The following is a 13,390-nucleotide window of genomic DNA, read 5'->3' on the forward strand; positions in this document are numbered from 1 at the left end:
CTGATTGGACAGGAAAGGGAAGTGAAGTCACCGCTGCCGAGGTGGGACACAGGACACACACACACACACACACTCACACACACAGACGCACAGTTCAGTCTTTATCTTAGCTCTTTGCACTGACGTGTGGACCGTGGTGAAAGTGTGTGTGTGTGTGTGTAGCATTTACATTTAAATAGGTTCTCTGTTTCCATGTGTGGCCTTAAACATGTACTTAGACAAGCTCTCACACACACACACACACACACACACACACACACACAGAAGGCATGAACCCTTATTACAGAGCCTTTCACAAGTGTGTATAATTATTGTCCAATGTTTTTTTTTTTTTTTTTTTTTTAGGGTTCATGAACCACACACTTGTTCTGCGCTGTCACAAGTGTGTGTCAGAGCAATTGTGTGTGTGCGTGTGTGTGTGTGTGTATTGCAGACCCCATTTGTGTCTCTCTTCACTTTGTTTCTGTCTAGGCTTGTTTTTGGTATGTAAATGCCATCTGTGTGTGTGTGTGTGTGTGTGTGTGTGTGTGTGTGTGTGTGTGTGTCCACCCTTATCTCACTTCTTCTATGTTGTCCTCACTCACACGCATGTTCTCAGTCAGCCGAGCAGAGAGTCACGTATCAGCGCCGGCTCCGTTTCCTCACCTCACCACACCATTCGTCTCTCTCTCTCTCTCTCTCTCTCTCTCTCTCTCTCTCTCGCGCTCTCTCTCTCTCTCTCTCTCACACACACACTCACAGCCTGGGAACTTCTCTTCAGGAATTATGAAGTGATGGAGAGGAACTGTAGTCTGAGTGGTAACAGAGTAATTAGGCACAGGAGCCGTGTTCTGTATCCTGATTGGTCAGAGTGGTTTGGAGGGCGGCACTACAGAGTGATTAATTCGATAGGCATTGTGGGAAATAAGTGCAGCCTGGATTAGTCACACTGGTGAAATGTTTTGCGGTCATGTATGGGAACACCGATTCCGAGTCACAGACCGAGCCCTTTAACTCAGGATGAAAGTGTCTAAGTTTAAAAGCCCACGTTACGGCGCGTGTTCCAGTCACGGCACCCAGACACCTCGCTACATGAAACCAGTGCTGTCTACCAGCCAGAATGGCTGCTTGGAACATCATTAGCCATTTGGCACTCACTTCATAAACGGGTCATTCCCAGGACAATGAGCTTTAGCGGCGCTGTCTGAAAACTAGCGCCACACCATGAGATCGTGGGTGTGGAGGAGTGCGTCGTGTGTGGAGTCGGAGCGTTGCCGTGAATGGCTTGGCGTTCTCATTGGCTGACTGGGTTTAATTTGGTCAGCTTAAAAAATATATATTTATAATAAGACAAAAAAAAACTCACCAATATTGCTGTGTGATAGGAAGGATTGAAGAGTTAATAAGATTTCTTAAAGTATCATTATTTATTCTTTGTTATATTGAGTAGAAATGGGAGAAAAATTGATTTGGTTACGTATCATAATCCCTTTACAATTCAAGATATAAAAATATATATCTTTTTATTATATATGTGATTCTTATTTAAGAATTTAAGTCATGTTCAGTTATGAGCCATGATATATCGCAATTAAAAAATTCAAATGTTATTAATTTGTGGTGTTTTTGTTTAACTTCCAAATGACTGCATACAAGTAACATGGTGTTTGATGTGTATTTAAGGGAAAAAAAAACACAAACAAAAAAACAATCGTATTATTATATTAATGGGCTCGATGCAGGGTTCTGGGGACCTCGGATTTTTCTCTTTTAGTTGATCATGTTAAATGATCGTGTCATCATATGATACACGGAAAGTTGATGTTCCTGTCATGAGGTTCTTTATCATCACGGCGTGACTAATAAGGAACCAAGTCATTAAGCTAAATATACAAAATGCTGTCTTTTTAGTTAAGAAATTATATAAAATTGTTCAGTCTTGCCATGTAGCTGCGAGCACCACTTTGTTTATTTACAATATAATATATATATATATATATATATATATAATTTATTTTATTTGTCTTTCTGAACTAAATAAAAGAAAAACCCTGAAACACACTTTCTTGTAGTGCTGTATTATTGGGTCCAAGAAAAAACGAAGGGTTCTGAAGACCTGACGGTTGTAGGATTCAGGTTTCCGTGTAAAATCCCTGTAGCATCACAGTTCATGAAGCTAAAGCTATTTAATTCTGTATTTTTCAGAAATCGAGGCGAAGGAGGCGTGTACGTGGCTACGTGCTGCTGGTTTCCCACAGTACGCTCAGCTGTATGAAGGTAAGAGCCCAGTTTTCCATTTGAGTCGATTTTTTTTTTTTCCATCTTTATGAATAGCAGCTTTTGACAGGAATAGTGCAGGGTGTGTATGTAGGTCACAAACGGGGCCCGGCGCCTAATTGCTGAATGAACGACGCTGTGTGTCCTGACGCACGTCAGCACCCGGGGGAAAAACACCAACAATAACAAACGCATATTCAGTTCTCATGTGAAAAACGAGGACCTTTAAAGTTTCGACTTATTTAATATGGAATCTGGAGAATAAACATTTTTGAACATTTTGCGTCATTAAAATGTAATTAGTAGCTAAAATCAGTCCATTCTGTTTTCTGTATTATATCTGCTAAACACACACACACACACACACACACACACACACACACACACACACACTCTCTCTCTCTCTCCCCATCCCCCTTTCCAAAAACACATTCCTGAGTTGGCTCAGGTTTGTCTTGCGTCTCCTGTCCTCTCTTTGCTTTTGCGTTTAAAAAGGCTTGTAGTAAAACACACACACACACTCTCACACACACACACACACACACACACATAGGACAAAGTAAGTCAATGAAGCAAGAAGTGTAAGACATGTGATAGCACACCTCAGGCCTAAGTACCTTCCACACACACACACACACACACACACACACACACACACACACACACACACACACACATTTTGTTTGGATTCTGACCTGCAGCTATGTTCCCAGCCGACACGTGCTGCACGCTCTCAGATTCTAAAGCCCTGACACACACACACACACACACACACACACACACACACACACACACACACAGTGAGGTGTGTTTGAGGGCTGTAAAGCTCACATTACTTTAGATAAAGATTCTGATAATAGAAAGTGAAGTGTGTGTCTTACATTCTCACTCTCATCTCCCTTTTTCTTTTATGTCATGTTTACCTCTCTTCCTTTCAACTCCTCCCCCTTTTTCTATTCTTCCATCTGCTTCTCCTCCTTTCTTTCTCTCATACCCAATTCTCTCTCTTTCTCTCGTCTTCATCTTAGGATTGAAGAGAGACCTTTCCATCTGTTTCTTTTCTTTCTACTCCCTCGCTTTTCACTCCCTTACTACTCTTTCATTCGCTTTTCATCTCTGTCATTTATTCCGTGCCTCCTTACCTGTTTCTACTTTACCGTTCCTGCTCCATTCCTTTTCCTACTGCATCTCTTTCACTTTCCACCTCTCTCTCTCTCTCTCTCCCCCCCCCCCCATTATCATTAACGGCTGTGGTTTTGTTTGCGAGAGCCAACTGAGACGTTGGGGGGGGGGGGGGTATGGGGTTATAAAGACACACAGACCTCTCAACATCTCCTTGAGTACCTATTGTCATTCCTAATCTCACTTACACACACACACACACACACACACACACACACACACAAACACCTATGTTAAAACAGAAGAGGAAGTTGCAGCCAAACAAATACAGCTGCAATGCATAAGAGGTGTGTGTGTGTGTGTGTGTGTGTGTGTGTGTGTGTGCGCGCCCCCACCCCTGACTCTTTAATCCACATATTTTTGGTCCTGAGGTCAAAAACCAGCTTCAGCTGAGCCGACATGCAACACACACACACACACACACACACACACACACACACACACACACACACACACACACACACATCGCAATGTTTAGTTTAGCTAATAACGTATAACAGTTGTGTTTGTTGCAAAATAATCAGAACATACGCACATTCAAATCACAATTGACTCGGTTTGTGCTTGTTGTCATGGTTACACATTAACACGGTTACACAATATTAGCTCTGTTGTTTTTGAGAACTATGACTGCATAATTTTGCAGCTGCTGGCCAATCAGAAACGAGCTGGATCGTGATTGGTCAGCAGGCTTTGATTGTAGTTTTGTTGACCTGCAGTGTTGACAGTAGCGCAGGTTTATTTTGCAAACAAAGTTGATAAGGTGTTTTGTTTTGTTTAGTTTTTACTTTGTAAGGAGTCTCCAGTGTCAGTATCAAAGATTTGTAACAGTGTGAGGTAATTTCGTTTCAGGTGACCGGAGTTTGCGTTTTTTGGTTGCTCCTGGACGTTGAAACAATTTCATCTTTCTCACTGTATCGGCGTTTGTTTTTGTTGTTTGTTTTAGATGGTCAGTTTCCCATCCAGATCTCGTCAGTCACCAGAGATCACGACTTTCTGGATCGAGATGCCATCGAAGCACTTTGCAGGTACACACACACACATACTCTGTCTTACACACACTCGCACATTCACGTCTATCAGCACTTGTCAGATTCCGGAAACTTTTACTGCCAAATAACATGCAACTTTTATTGCCTGTACATGTCTGTCTCTCTCTCTGTCTCTGTCTCTCTGTCTCTCTTTGTCGCTCTTTAAAACAAATACGAATGTCGGGTCCCTGAGAATGGGGCGGAATTAGTGCCTTCCTTACTTCCCCTTTTACTGCAGTCACACTGTATGCATTTGGCCAGAATGTTAGAGAAAGACAGGCAGCTTGAACCAGAGAAAGTCGAGAGACAGGCCGAGAGGAAGAGTCGCGTTTCTGAATGAGCGAAGGGGTCACGCCGAGCCCAGCTGGAGTGCTCAGACATCTGGAGGCCATTTCGTGGTGCCAGGCCCCTTGGAGCAGACACACATATCTAAAAGCCCCTAACTGAAGGTCACATGACCCTATCCAGGTGGTGAGCAGGATAAGCCAGGCGTCTCTTTTGTGGTCTTGTCGCCGACCCTTCAAACGAGTTTCTTCTCCTTTTTTTCCCCCCGTCCCTTCCTCTCCTCTTTCTGACTTTCTGTAATATGGCGCTTATCCCTCAACAGCTCATTATCAGGCAGTACCGCTGTGCTCATTCTTTTTCTTCATCTTCTTTAGGACCAGATTCCGGATTTAGCTTTTTTTTTTCCCCCCATTCAATTCAAGACCACAGGAGTTCTTTTCAGATGCAACTTTTTCTAATTTGTGTGTTTGTTCATCTTGCAGGAGACTAAACACTCTTAACAAGTGTGCCATGATGAGGCTGGAGATCACTCCTCAGAGAAAAAGAGTAAGTTCTCTTCTTTCCTGTCTCTTCTTAACCTCATTGTCTGTCATCTTCTTTAATTAGAAGGAAAGTTTTATTCGTCCTGGCAGGACTTGTGACCTGAAGGCATGAGTAAAAGCGTATGCCTGTTACGGGTGAAATGAGAGGCTTGTGTTGGCTCTTTCCTCTCTTTCTTTTTCTTTTGTGCTGGGTTTTGTGTTCCCTCCCATCGTCACTGATTTTTCTCACTTGCCAAAAAAAAAAAAAGGAAGAGGATATCCTGCCTAGTTTGGCATTATGAGTTAGTCTGTCTACATGGTTACGGAATGTACATGTGTGTGTGTTTGCTTACACACAATCTATGATCCGTGATTTCAAAACAGGCGTGTCAGGAATGCACTGACAAACAAGCTGCCTATATAATCGCGGTAGAGGCCAAGACTTAACCAAATAAGCACAGTGTTTATGGAGGTGTTTTTGGTGCACACTACTAGGCCCGAACAATAGCCGCCTTGTCGAGGATGTCTGTGTGTGTCCTGGTATGAAAGCAGATGACCCCGGTGGTGTCGTCCGGTGCCCGTAGCGTTAAAGGGAAAGGTCATAAGCCGACTTAAGGAAGTGATTGTGCCTCCTTTCAGGGCGGCAGACTCCAACTATCCTTGGAATGCATTGATCTTCATGCTCCTGGTCATGGCTCGACCCCTGTCCTCTTCATTCCTTTCTCTACAGATTCTCCTTAAATTTCTTGTTTTATGGAGAAATTAGACAACATTTGCAAATCACCCCAGAAGTCTGATTTGTCTCAGCAAATATTCATATTGCTAGACATCTTGTATTCAATGTTATTATTAAAAACTTTGTTCAGGGTACTAGGGAAAGATTTACTAGGGGAACCACAGTTTTTGTTTTTTTTTGCTTTTGATCAAAGGCATCCCAAGCCTCCGGGGCTGTCAGATAACTACCGAGGTGAGTTTTAAGAACCTTTTTCCGTCACTGTTATTATCCACCGTGGAAGAGATGTCTTTGACAGGGACGGCCAGTTAAGTATGGGTTTCCTGCCATGAAGAGCAAAGTTACACGCTTGCTAAGGTCATGACCAGTTCAGTGTCGTTAATCATGCATCAATTCATTTACAGTACAGTTCACATTGTCAAGCGTTTAGGAACAGGGTTCAGGCCTCAAGGATTTGCATGGTTTGACTTGAGCTCAAAACCACCGGAATTTAGAGCCATGCCTTGCTGTGGTAGAGGTGGGGTTTTTCTGATAGCCTTGGATTCTAATGGGGGAAGGGGTCTAGACCAGCCTAAATCTCCAGCTGGAGGGTAACCCCACCAAAAACTTTTTAACCCCCACCCTTTTATCCCCTGAGGGGGAACAGATTACCCAGATTAGAGAGAAGGAATGGTGGACGTTTGACTCTTGTGACATTGTGAAGACAATCACAGTAACAGATTTTCCCACTCAGTTGTCATTAATTTGGCCATATTATCCTCTTAAGAGGACAGGGAGTGTTAGGACATCGAAGTGGAAGTTCTTTAGGGCTGAATGAATGATCCTAAAACTGACCTCTCACTGGCCTCTCTGGAGGAACAGTTTGCAAAACAGATTATTCATCAGATGGTATCAGTTCCTTTAGTCCACACAGAAGATACAGATTATACCCGGCAAACTAGTGTTACTGTAATAAAGCTGAAAATTGCTAAAGTACCATTGTTGGTCTGTTGCGCATTGTCCTTAACCCTTAACTCCTCAGCTGTATCCTGTCTGCATGTAAATGTGAATCTGATTCCATTATTATGTTTGTGGAGCTTTTTTATTCCAGACAATAGTGCTTACCTTGTCAAACTCTTACATTGATTCTAGAGTGAAGACTCGGATGAAGATGAGCCCTGTGCCATTAGCGGCCGTTGGACCTTCCAACGAGACAGCAAGCGGTGGTCTCGTTTGGACCCATTGGACCTGGATGTCTTCACATCTCCAGCAGGAGATGCCATCTCCACCGCTTCGTTCCTCTCCTCCCAGGATAAGCGTCTGCCTGGGGGCCACCTCCTCCGGGAGAGGGTCAGTGCTAGCGCCGAAAGCGTGCTAACAGATCTCAGTGAACAGCCCGAGGTAGGATCCTTGCACAGTGCTGGAAGCGGGGGTCATGGAGGGTCACGTAGTATCACAGTTCCGTCCAGCCCAGCGAACACCTATTCCAATGTTGCTACAGCCTCTACAACCCGTGCCAGTTCTGTTGCTAGTGTGTGCTCTTCTGGGACTTCCGGTGCCAATGAGGATTCCTTTTCTGAAGGCATTCCCTCACCTCTAGAACATGGAACTTTTGCATTTGATGCCAGAACCCTCTCAAGATGTAGTGGAGATAGTAAAAGCACACGGTCACGGGCCAAGAGCTTCTTGAAGCGTATGGAAAGCCTGCGACTGCGTAGCAGCAGCCTGTCTTCAAAGCGTAAGAAAAAAGGCGCAATCAGCAGTGGAAGACTAGAGATTAGTGGTCCAGTTTTGAAGGAAGGTTTGGATGAGGACAAGCTGCGACAGCTTAACTGTGTCGACATCGCCACACTGGAGCGCAGCGGGTCGCACAGCCGCAGCATCTCCTACTCCACGCAGACAAGCAGTGGAAGCACAGGCAGCAGCAATTCAGAGACAAGCAGTGGAAGTGCTGTGAGTACACCCAGTCCAATCACAAGGGCACGGAGCCACAGCACAGCGGCAGGCTCGATAAAACGAGTTGGGATGTACCTGGAAGGATTTGACCCATTCAGTCTTGCTCAGGAAAACGAGAACCTGGAAATTCGGAACTGTGGGAAAAGGCCTGAACCGAGCATGACCACAGAGAACAATCTACGGAACCGCAAAGGACCTGATGAGAGGCAAGCGGAGCATGAGAGGATAGACGAGGAAGCTGGTGTGATATATTTTTACCTTCCTGACGGGCACAAGCCGGGCACCTTTCCCAAGTCACTTGCCGATGGCAGTTCGAGTCAGCGAAGCGACAGCAGGGCACACCGTAGGTCCTCCACCTCACTGGACAGTCGGTTGAGTTTCTATGACAATGTGCCCTTCCCTGAAATGGGGGGTGAGGAAGAGGACGAACCAGAGGGAGAGGAGGAAGAGCCAAAGATCGAGGACGTACTAGAGCGAGTGACTGGCTTGCAGCGACTGGTCACCACATGGACAGAATCAGGGCCTGGAGAGGAAGAGGAGGAGGAAGAGGAAGGAGACTCAGACTCTGCTTTGGACTCTGCTTCTCCTTGTCCTTCATCGCCGTTGCAGAACCGATTGATGGAGACGGAGAACGGAAGCGACCAGGAGAGCACAGGGAACCCGCTAGGCGAGCAGGATGACACCGTTAGCGCGAGAGAGAGACGGGACTCTGGCGTGGGAGCATCGCTCACCCGGACTAACAGGTAGGAAGCTAAAACAAGTAAACAACATAAGAACCATCTGTGAATGAGAGACACTTTTTATCCTTTTAAGGCAAGGTAGAAGGCGAGGCAAGATAGTTTCTGTAATTTTCTGTAAGTAACAATCCAATTGAACTTCCTGACTAATGAGATTTTGGTGTATAAGGGTTAGCCTTGTGATGGACATGTTCGAGATGTTTAGGATGGCAAGCGCTGCCCCAGTAGTTCCTGTTCCAGAGAAAGGTTCTTGCTCTCGAACTCTTGAACAGTTGCTCAAGTGTTGCTCAACATGCTGATTTCACTATAGAAGATTTTGCTTGGAAATTCTACATTTTATCATGTTCAGTGGTACATATATGGTAACCAGTGTGTGTGTGTGTGTGTTTTGCAGGCCACAGAAACTGCGCTGGCCCAGTTTTCAGAACTCGCACCGTCCCAGTTTGTCGTCGTCCTCGCTGCAGCTTGACTGTCAGTCAGTATTGCAGATGAACCTGATGCAGAAATACAGCATGCTGAAACTCACGGCTCTGCTGGAGAAACACACACCCACCAACAAACACGGCTTCAGCTGGTGAGTCTCTCACACACACAGGCAGGTCTTACAGTGGGAGACAAACAGCCGGAGTGTAAAAGTTCAAGGCTGTATATGTATGACAATATCTGTGTGTGTATTTGAGTGTGTGAGTGTGTTTGCATGATTCTTCCCTGCTTTGTCTCCTTTTGTTTATCCTCTTTCTGAGGAAGGTGGAAACAGATTTTAGCTGCCCTGCGCCTCAGGAAACTTCCTTCTCACACACACACACACACACACACACACACACACACACACACACACACACAAAAGCGCTGTTATGTTAAATTGTAACATTTAGGCTGATTACAGTGTGGCGGTGTGTGTGTGTGTGTGTGTGTATCAGGGCTGTACCCAAGTTTATGAAGCGGATGAAAGTGCGCGACTCAAAGGAGCGGAGTGTGTTTGGCGTGCCGCTGCAGGTGAACGTGCAGAGGAGCGGACAGCCTCTACCGCAAGGCATCCAACAGGCTATGCGCTACCTCCGCAACCACGGCCTCGACCAGGTGTGTGAGACAGACAGACACACACACACACGTACACGCATGAAGGAACGCATGCACACGCACGTACACTTTTTACCCAGGTGTGTAAGGATCCTGGTGTCTCCCCTGCAGGTGGGCTTGTTCAGAAAGTCAGGGGTGAAATCGCGCATTCAGGCTCTGAGGCAGATGAATGAATCGTGCGGGACAGAAGGGGGCGGAGTTAGCTACGAGGGCCAATCGGCTTACGACGTGGCCGACATGCTGAAACAGTACTTCAGAGATCTACCTGAACCGCTGTTCACCAGCAAACTGTCCGACACGTTCCTGCAGATCTATCAATGTAAGTGTATTCACGCACGCACACACACACACACACACACACACACACACACACACACACACACACACTCACACACATAACTGTTATGATAAATTTCTTCATTTTGTTTAAAGTTAGAATTTTTTATATGGTAATTTTTTTTTTAAGTTTTGCCGTTTAATTATACATTTTCAATTTTAAATAAAAAAAAAGTTTACATATCAGTTTCATTTTTAATCTCTTTGTTACCTTTTTGTGCAAAAGACTGTATTTTCACTGCATTAAAAAAAATTATTTTTATTTAAAATAAAAAAAAATTATATATGAATTTTAGATTTGTTTTGTTTATTTATTCCCATTTTGGTTAATTTGTTTTTCATTTGTACTTTTTTTTTTTAGTTATTTTTCTTTATTTTTTATCAAACTTTTTTTTTTTTTAGCATTTTAAATCTAATCTTTTTTTAACCATGACTTGTTTTAAATAATTAGCATTAACATTTTACAAACTTACCATATTAAAAATTTCCTTACATTTTAAAATTTTTATTTTAAAGAGAATTGTACTTTTAAAACTCCGGTCCTTTCCCCCTTCCTAACTGGCCAGTCATAGTGACTCGCTGTCTCCCCCTACAGGATGCCCTTAATCTCACATTCAATCCAGAATTCTGATTTCATATATTAAAAATTCTATTATAGGTTTTATTTTATTTCTGCTGCCTTTTTTAAAGGTCATTGTTGTTTTCCCGAAAATGTTTCCACGTGATGTTTTGAACGCAGCATCATGCACATCATGCACTCTGATGAATCTTTCATGGCATTCTGGATTCTGTGCCTAAAAACATCTTTGAAACAAACATGCTTTTCTTTCTTTTTTTCCCCTTTGGGGTGAATTTTTAGTCCACGTGTTATTTATGTGAAAACCAGCTGCGCTGAAAAGTTCTCGGACCCAGGCGTGTGCATGTATAGCTGACCATGGGTCAACATTCCTTTAGGACAAGTGGCTTCTCTGTGTGTGTGTGTGTGAGTTCCCATAGCCTGAGGGTGGTGAAAATATATTACACACATTCTTACATAACTGACATTTAGCATTCCAGCTCTTCATAGCTCTTAAAGACTCCCTTAGGCATAATTCCCAACATGCCTCTGATTACGACATCCTCGAACACAGAACTCCATTCAGGCTTTTGTTCCCCCATTTGGGCTCTAAATGTGCGGTAACAAGAACTGGTTTATTACACGATTTCTAAAAAATGCAAATCATTCCAAAAACAGATGAAATAATCCGTGATATAATGTACAAACTGTTAAACCTGCTGAACCCAAGCTAAGCTGTGCTAAACACTAATTCTGCGGTTACTGTGTTTGCTTCAACCAAAAAGAATAAAAAATCTTTGTGGCTAATAACCTCGGCAGCGACGAAAAACAATAACAAATAAAACCAATGATGCGTCCAGGTTATTAGCCAAACGGTCACGCTAGTCTGTTTCTCCAAACCGGATTAGCAAAGAATTTCTACATCGCAAGTCATAAGATAAAATGAATGGTTTTACGTATCAATTTTTATTTTTGTTTGTAGGACTCATGTAACTTTGCAAAAGCGCTAGTTTACTGGACATTAATGCTAACGCTTCAGCTAGCATCACTGCGTTGGAGCTTCTGGCTTGTGGCTCGTCTCAGGGTCGTTATTTGTGATTGATGGCACCACGGTGTCAGTATCTGTCTAATTAGTTTAAATGGATAATAAATGGCGCTAATTAGCCTAACTTTTCCTGTAGCGTCCCCCCCCCCCCCTTTACTTTGGATTAGCAAGAAATTGTACTGGATTTAAATTTCATTTGGTTGCACTTGAAATAAAAAAGCTAAAAAAAATACATTAACTATTATTCCTTTTAAACCTACGATACCCTTTTTAGTCATTAGCTGATGTCTATAGACGCGATGTTGTAACAACGCTAGTTTAACATCGTCCTGTCCGTTTCTCCGGCAGTTATTCCCGTGGAGCAGCGTTTGCAGGCGGTGCGCGCGGCGCTGTGCTTGCTCCCCGACGAGAGCCGTGACGCTCTACACACCCTGCTGTGTTTCCTGAGCGACGTCGCGGCGAACGTGAGCGAGAACCAGATGACCTGCACCAACCTGGCCGTGTGTCTCGCACCGTCACTGTTTCACCTGAACACGGCACGCCGGGACGCCTCCTCGCCCAGGTGAGCATTCGACATGTACACGCAAGGTATGTGCGCTAGAAAAGGATATCGTAATGAGCGTGTGTGTGTGTGTGCGCTGCAGAGTGATGAGCAGGAAGAACACGCTGGGCAAACCCGACCAGAGGGACCTGAACGAAAACCTGGCAGCCACCCACGGCCTCGCGCACATGATCCAGGAGTGCAGGAAACTCTTTCAGGTTCGACACTTTCGCAGATCGAACGGAGTCTTCGATCTCGTTATTTCGAAACTCGTGATTTCAAGATGTGATGATTTTAAAGTGTGGTGCTTAAAACGTCTTAATTTCTACTTAGCGACATGCTAAATCAAGACCTTGTCTTAGTTTATCATTTATTGCTAGTTCATTTTAGTGAGTCGTTATTTCAAGTCGTTTTTTCTCCCCAATTACTATCATTACTTCAACTTGTTAAGACGCTATTATTTTTGTATAATTAATGTGTTTTGAAATACATCTTTGACATATTTATCACTTAATTATAATTTCCTTAAAAGTGTTTGGATAAAATACATCAAATACAGGTGCTTAAGAGGAAAAACTAACATTATGAGCAGGGCAGCATGATTTGATAAAACAAAAATCCCACTGTAATTATTTTGAGACATATTGCGTTCGCGATTTAAAGTGCATTATATAACTACTAAATGCCCCACTACTAAAGGCTAAGCACCAAATAACTGGACTAATACTCTCATTAAGAGGATGTAATTTCCACATTAAATTATTAACAAACTGCATAAATATACAAACTTTTGCGTTTAGCCACCTGCACACGTCAATATATCGAGAATAGTAATATATTGAGATTTAGATATATTTTTTATGCATTTGATTGTGCAGTACTAATTATAAGCGTTATGGGTTTTTACAGATTTTCATGTTCGAAGTCAATATAATGTGTCTATACTGTAAATCTTAAAGTAATGAATTTTTAAGGATGAATAATGACGTTACACAAACTTAGTGTGTAAAGTTAAAAGTTTTTTCATAGCAGTTATTAATGGTAACGTTGTTCTATAAGAGGCACACACACATAGACACACATGCACACACACTTCTGTTGGTGGAATATATAAGCTTCGTTTGTTAAGCATAAAATAATGAAAGTCAGCCC

General features: G+C 43.2%; 2 protein-coding genes across 3 annotated transcripts in view; one reads left to right on the plus strand and one right to left on the minus strand.

The window, feature by feature from the left end:
* dlc1 (DLC1 Rho GTPase activating protein) overlaps nucleotides 1–13,390 on the plus strand; it is a 77,379-nt gene that overhangs the window by 59,433 nt on the left and 4,556 nt on the right. For both annotated transcript variants that reach the window (XM_053479967.1, XM_053479968.1), the window contains 9 exons: nucleotides 2,185–2,256; nucleotides 4,385–4,466; nucleotides 5,237–5,300; nucleotides 7,140–8,686; nucleotides 9,075–9,254; nucleotides 9,601–9,760; nucleotides 9,872–10,079; nucleotides 12,046–12,259; nucleotides 12,342–12,456. In XM_053479967.1, the coding sequence (XP_053335942.1) occupies nucleotides 2,185–2,256; nucleotides 4,385–4,466; nucleotides 5,237–5,300; nucleotides 7,140–8,686; nucleotides 9,075–9,254; nucleotides 9,601–9,760; nucleotides 9,872–10,079; nucleotides 12,046–12,259; nucleotides 12,342–12,456 (2,642 nt within the window). The remainder of the gene's footprint in view (nucleotides 1–2,184; nucleotides 2,257–4,384; nucleotides 4,467–5,236; nucleotides 5,301–7,139; nucleotides 8,687–9,074; nucleotides 9,255–9,600; nucleotides 9,761–9,871; nucleotides 10,080–12,045; nucleotides 12,260–12,341; nucleotides 12,457–13,390) is intronic.
* Nucleotides 1–13,390, minus strand: part of asah1b (N-acylsphingosine amidohydrolase (acid ceramidase) 1b) — a 63,325-nt gene that overhangs the window by 32,705 nt on the left and 17,230 nt on the right. The gene's annotated exons all lie outside the window — the stretch shown is intronic.

The sequence above is a fragment of the Clarias gariepinus genome, chromosome 20 (genome assembly GCF_024256425.1).
Source record: "Clarias gariepinus isolate MV-2021 ecotype Netherlands chromosome 20, CGAR_prim_01v2, whole genome shotgun sequence".
In the NCBI taxonomy this organism is placed as follows: Eukaryota; Metazoa; Chordata; class Actinopteri; order Siluriformes; family Clariidae; genus Clarias; species Clarias gariepinus.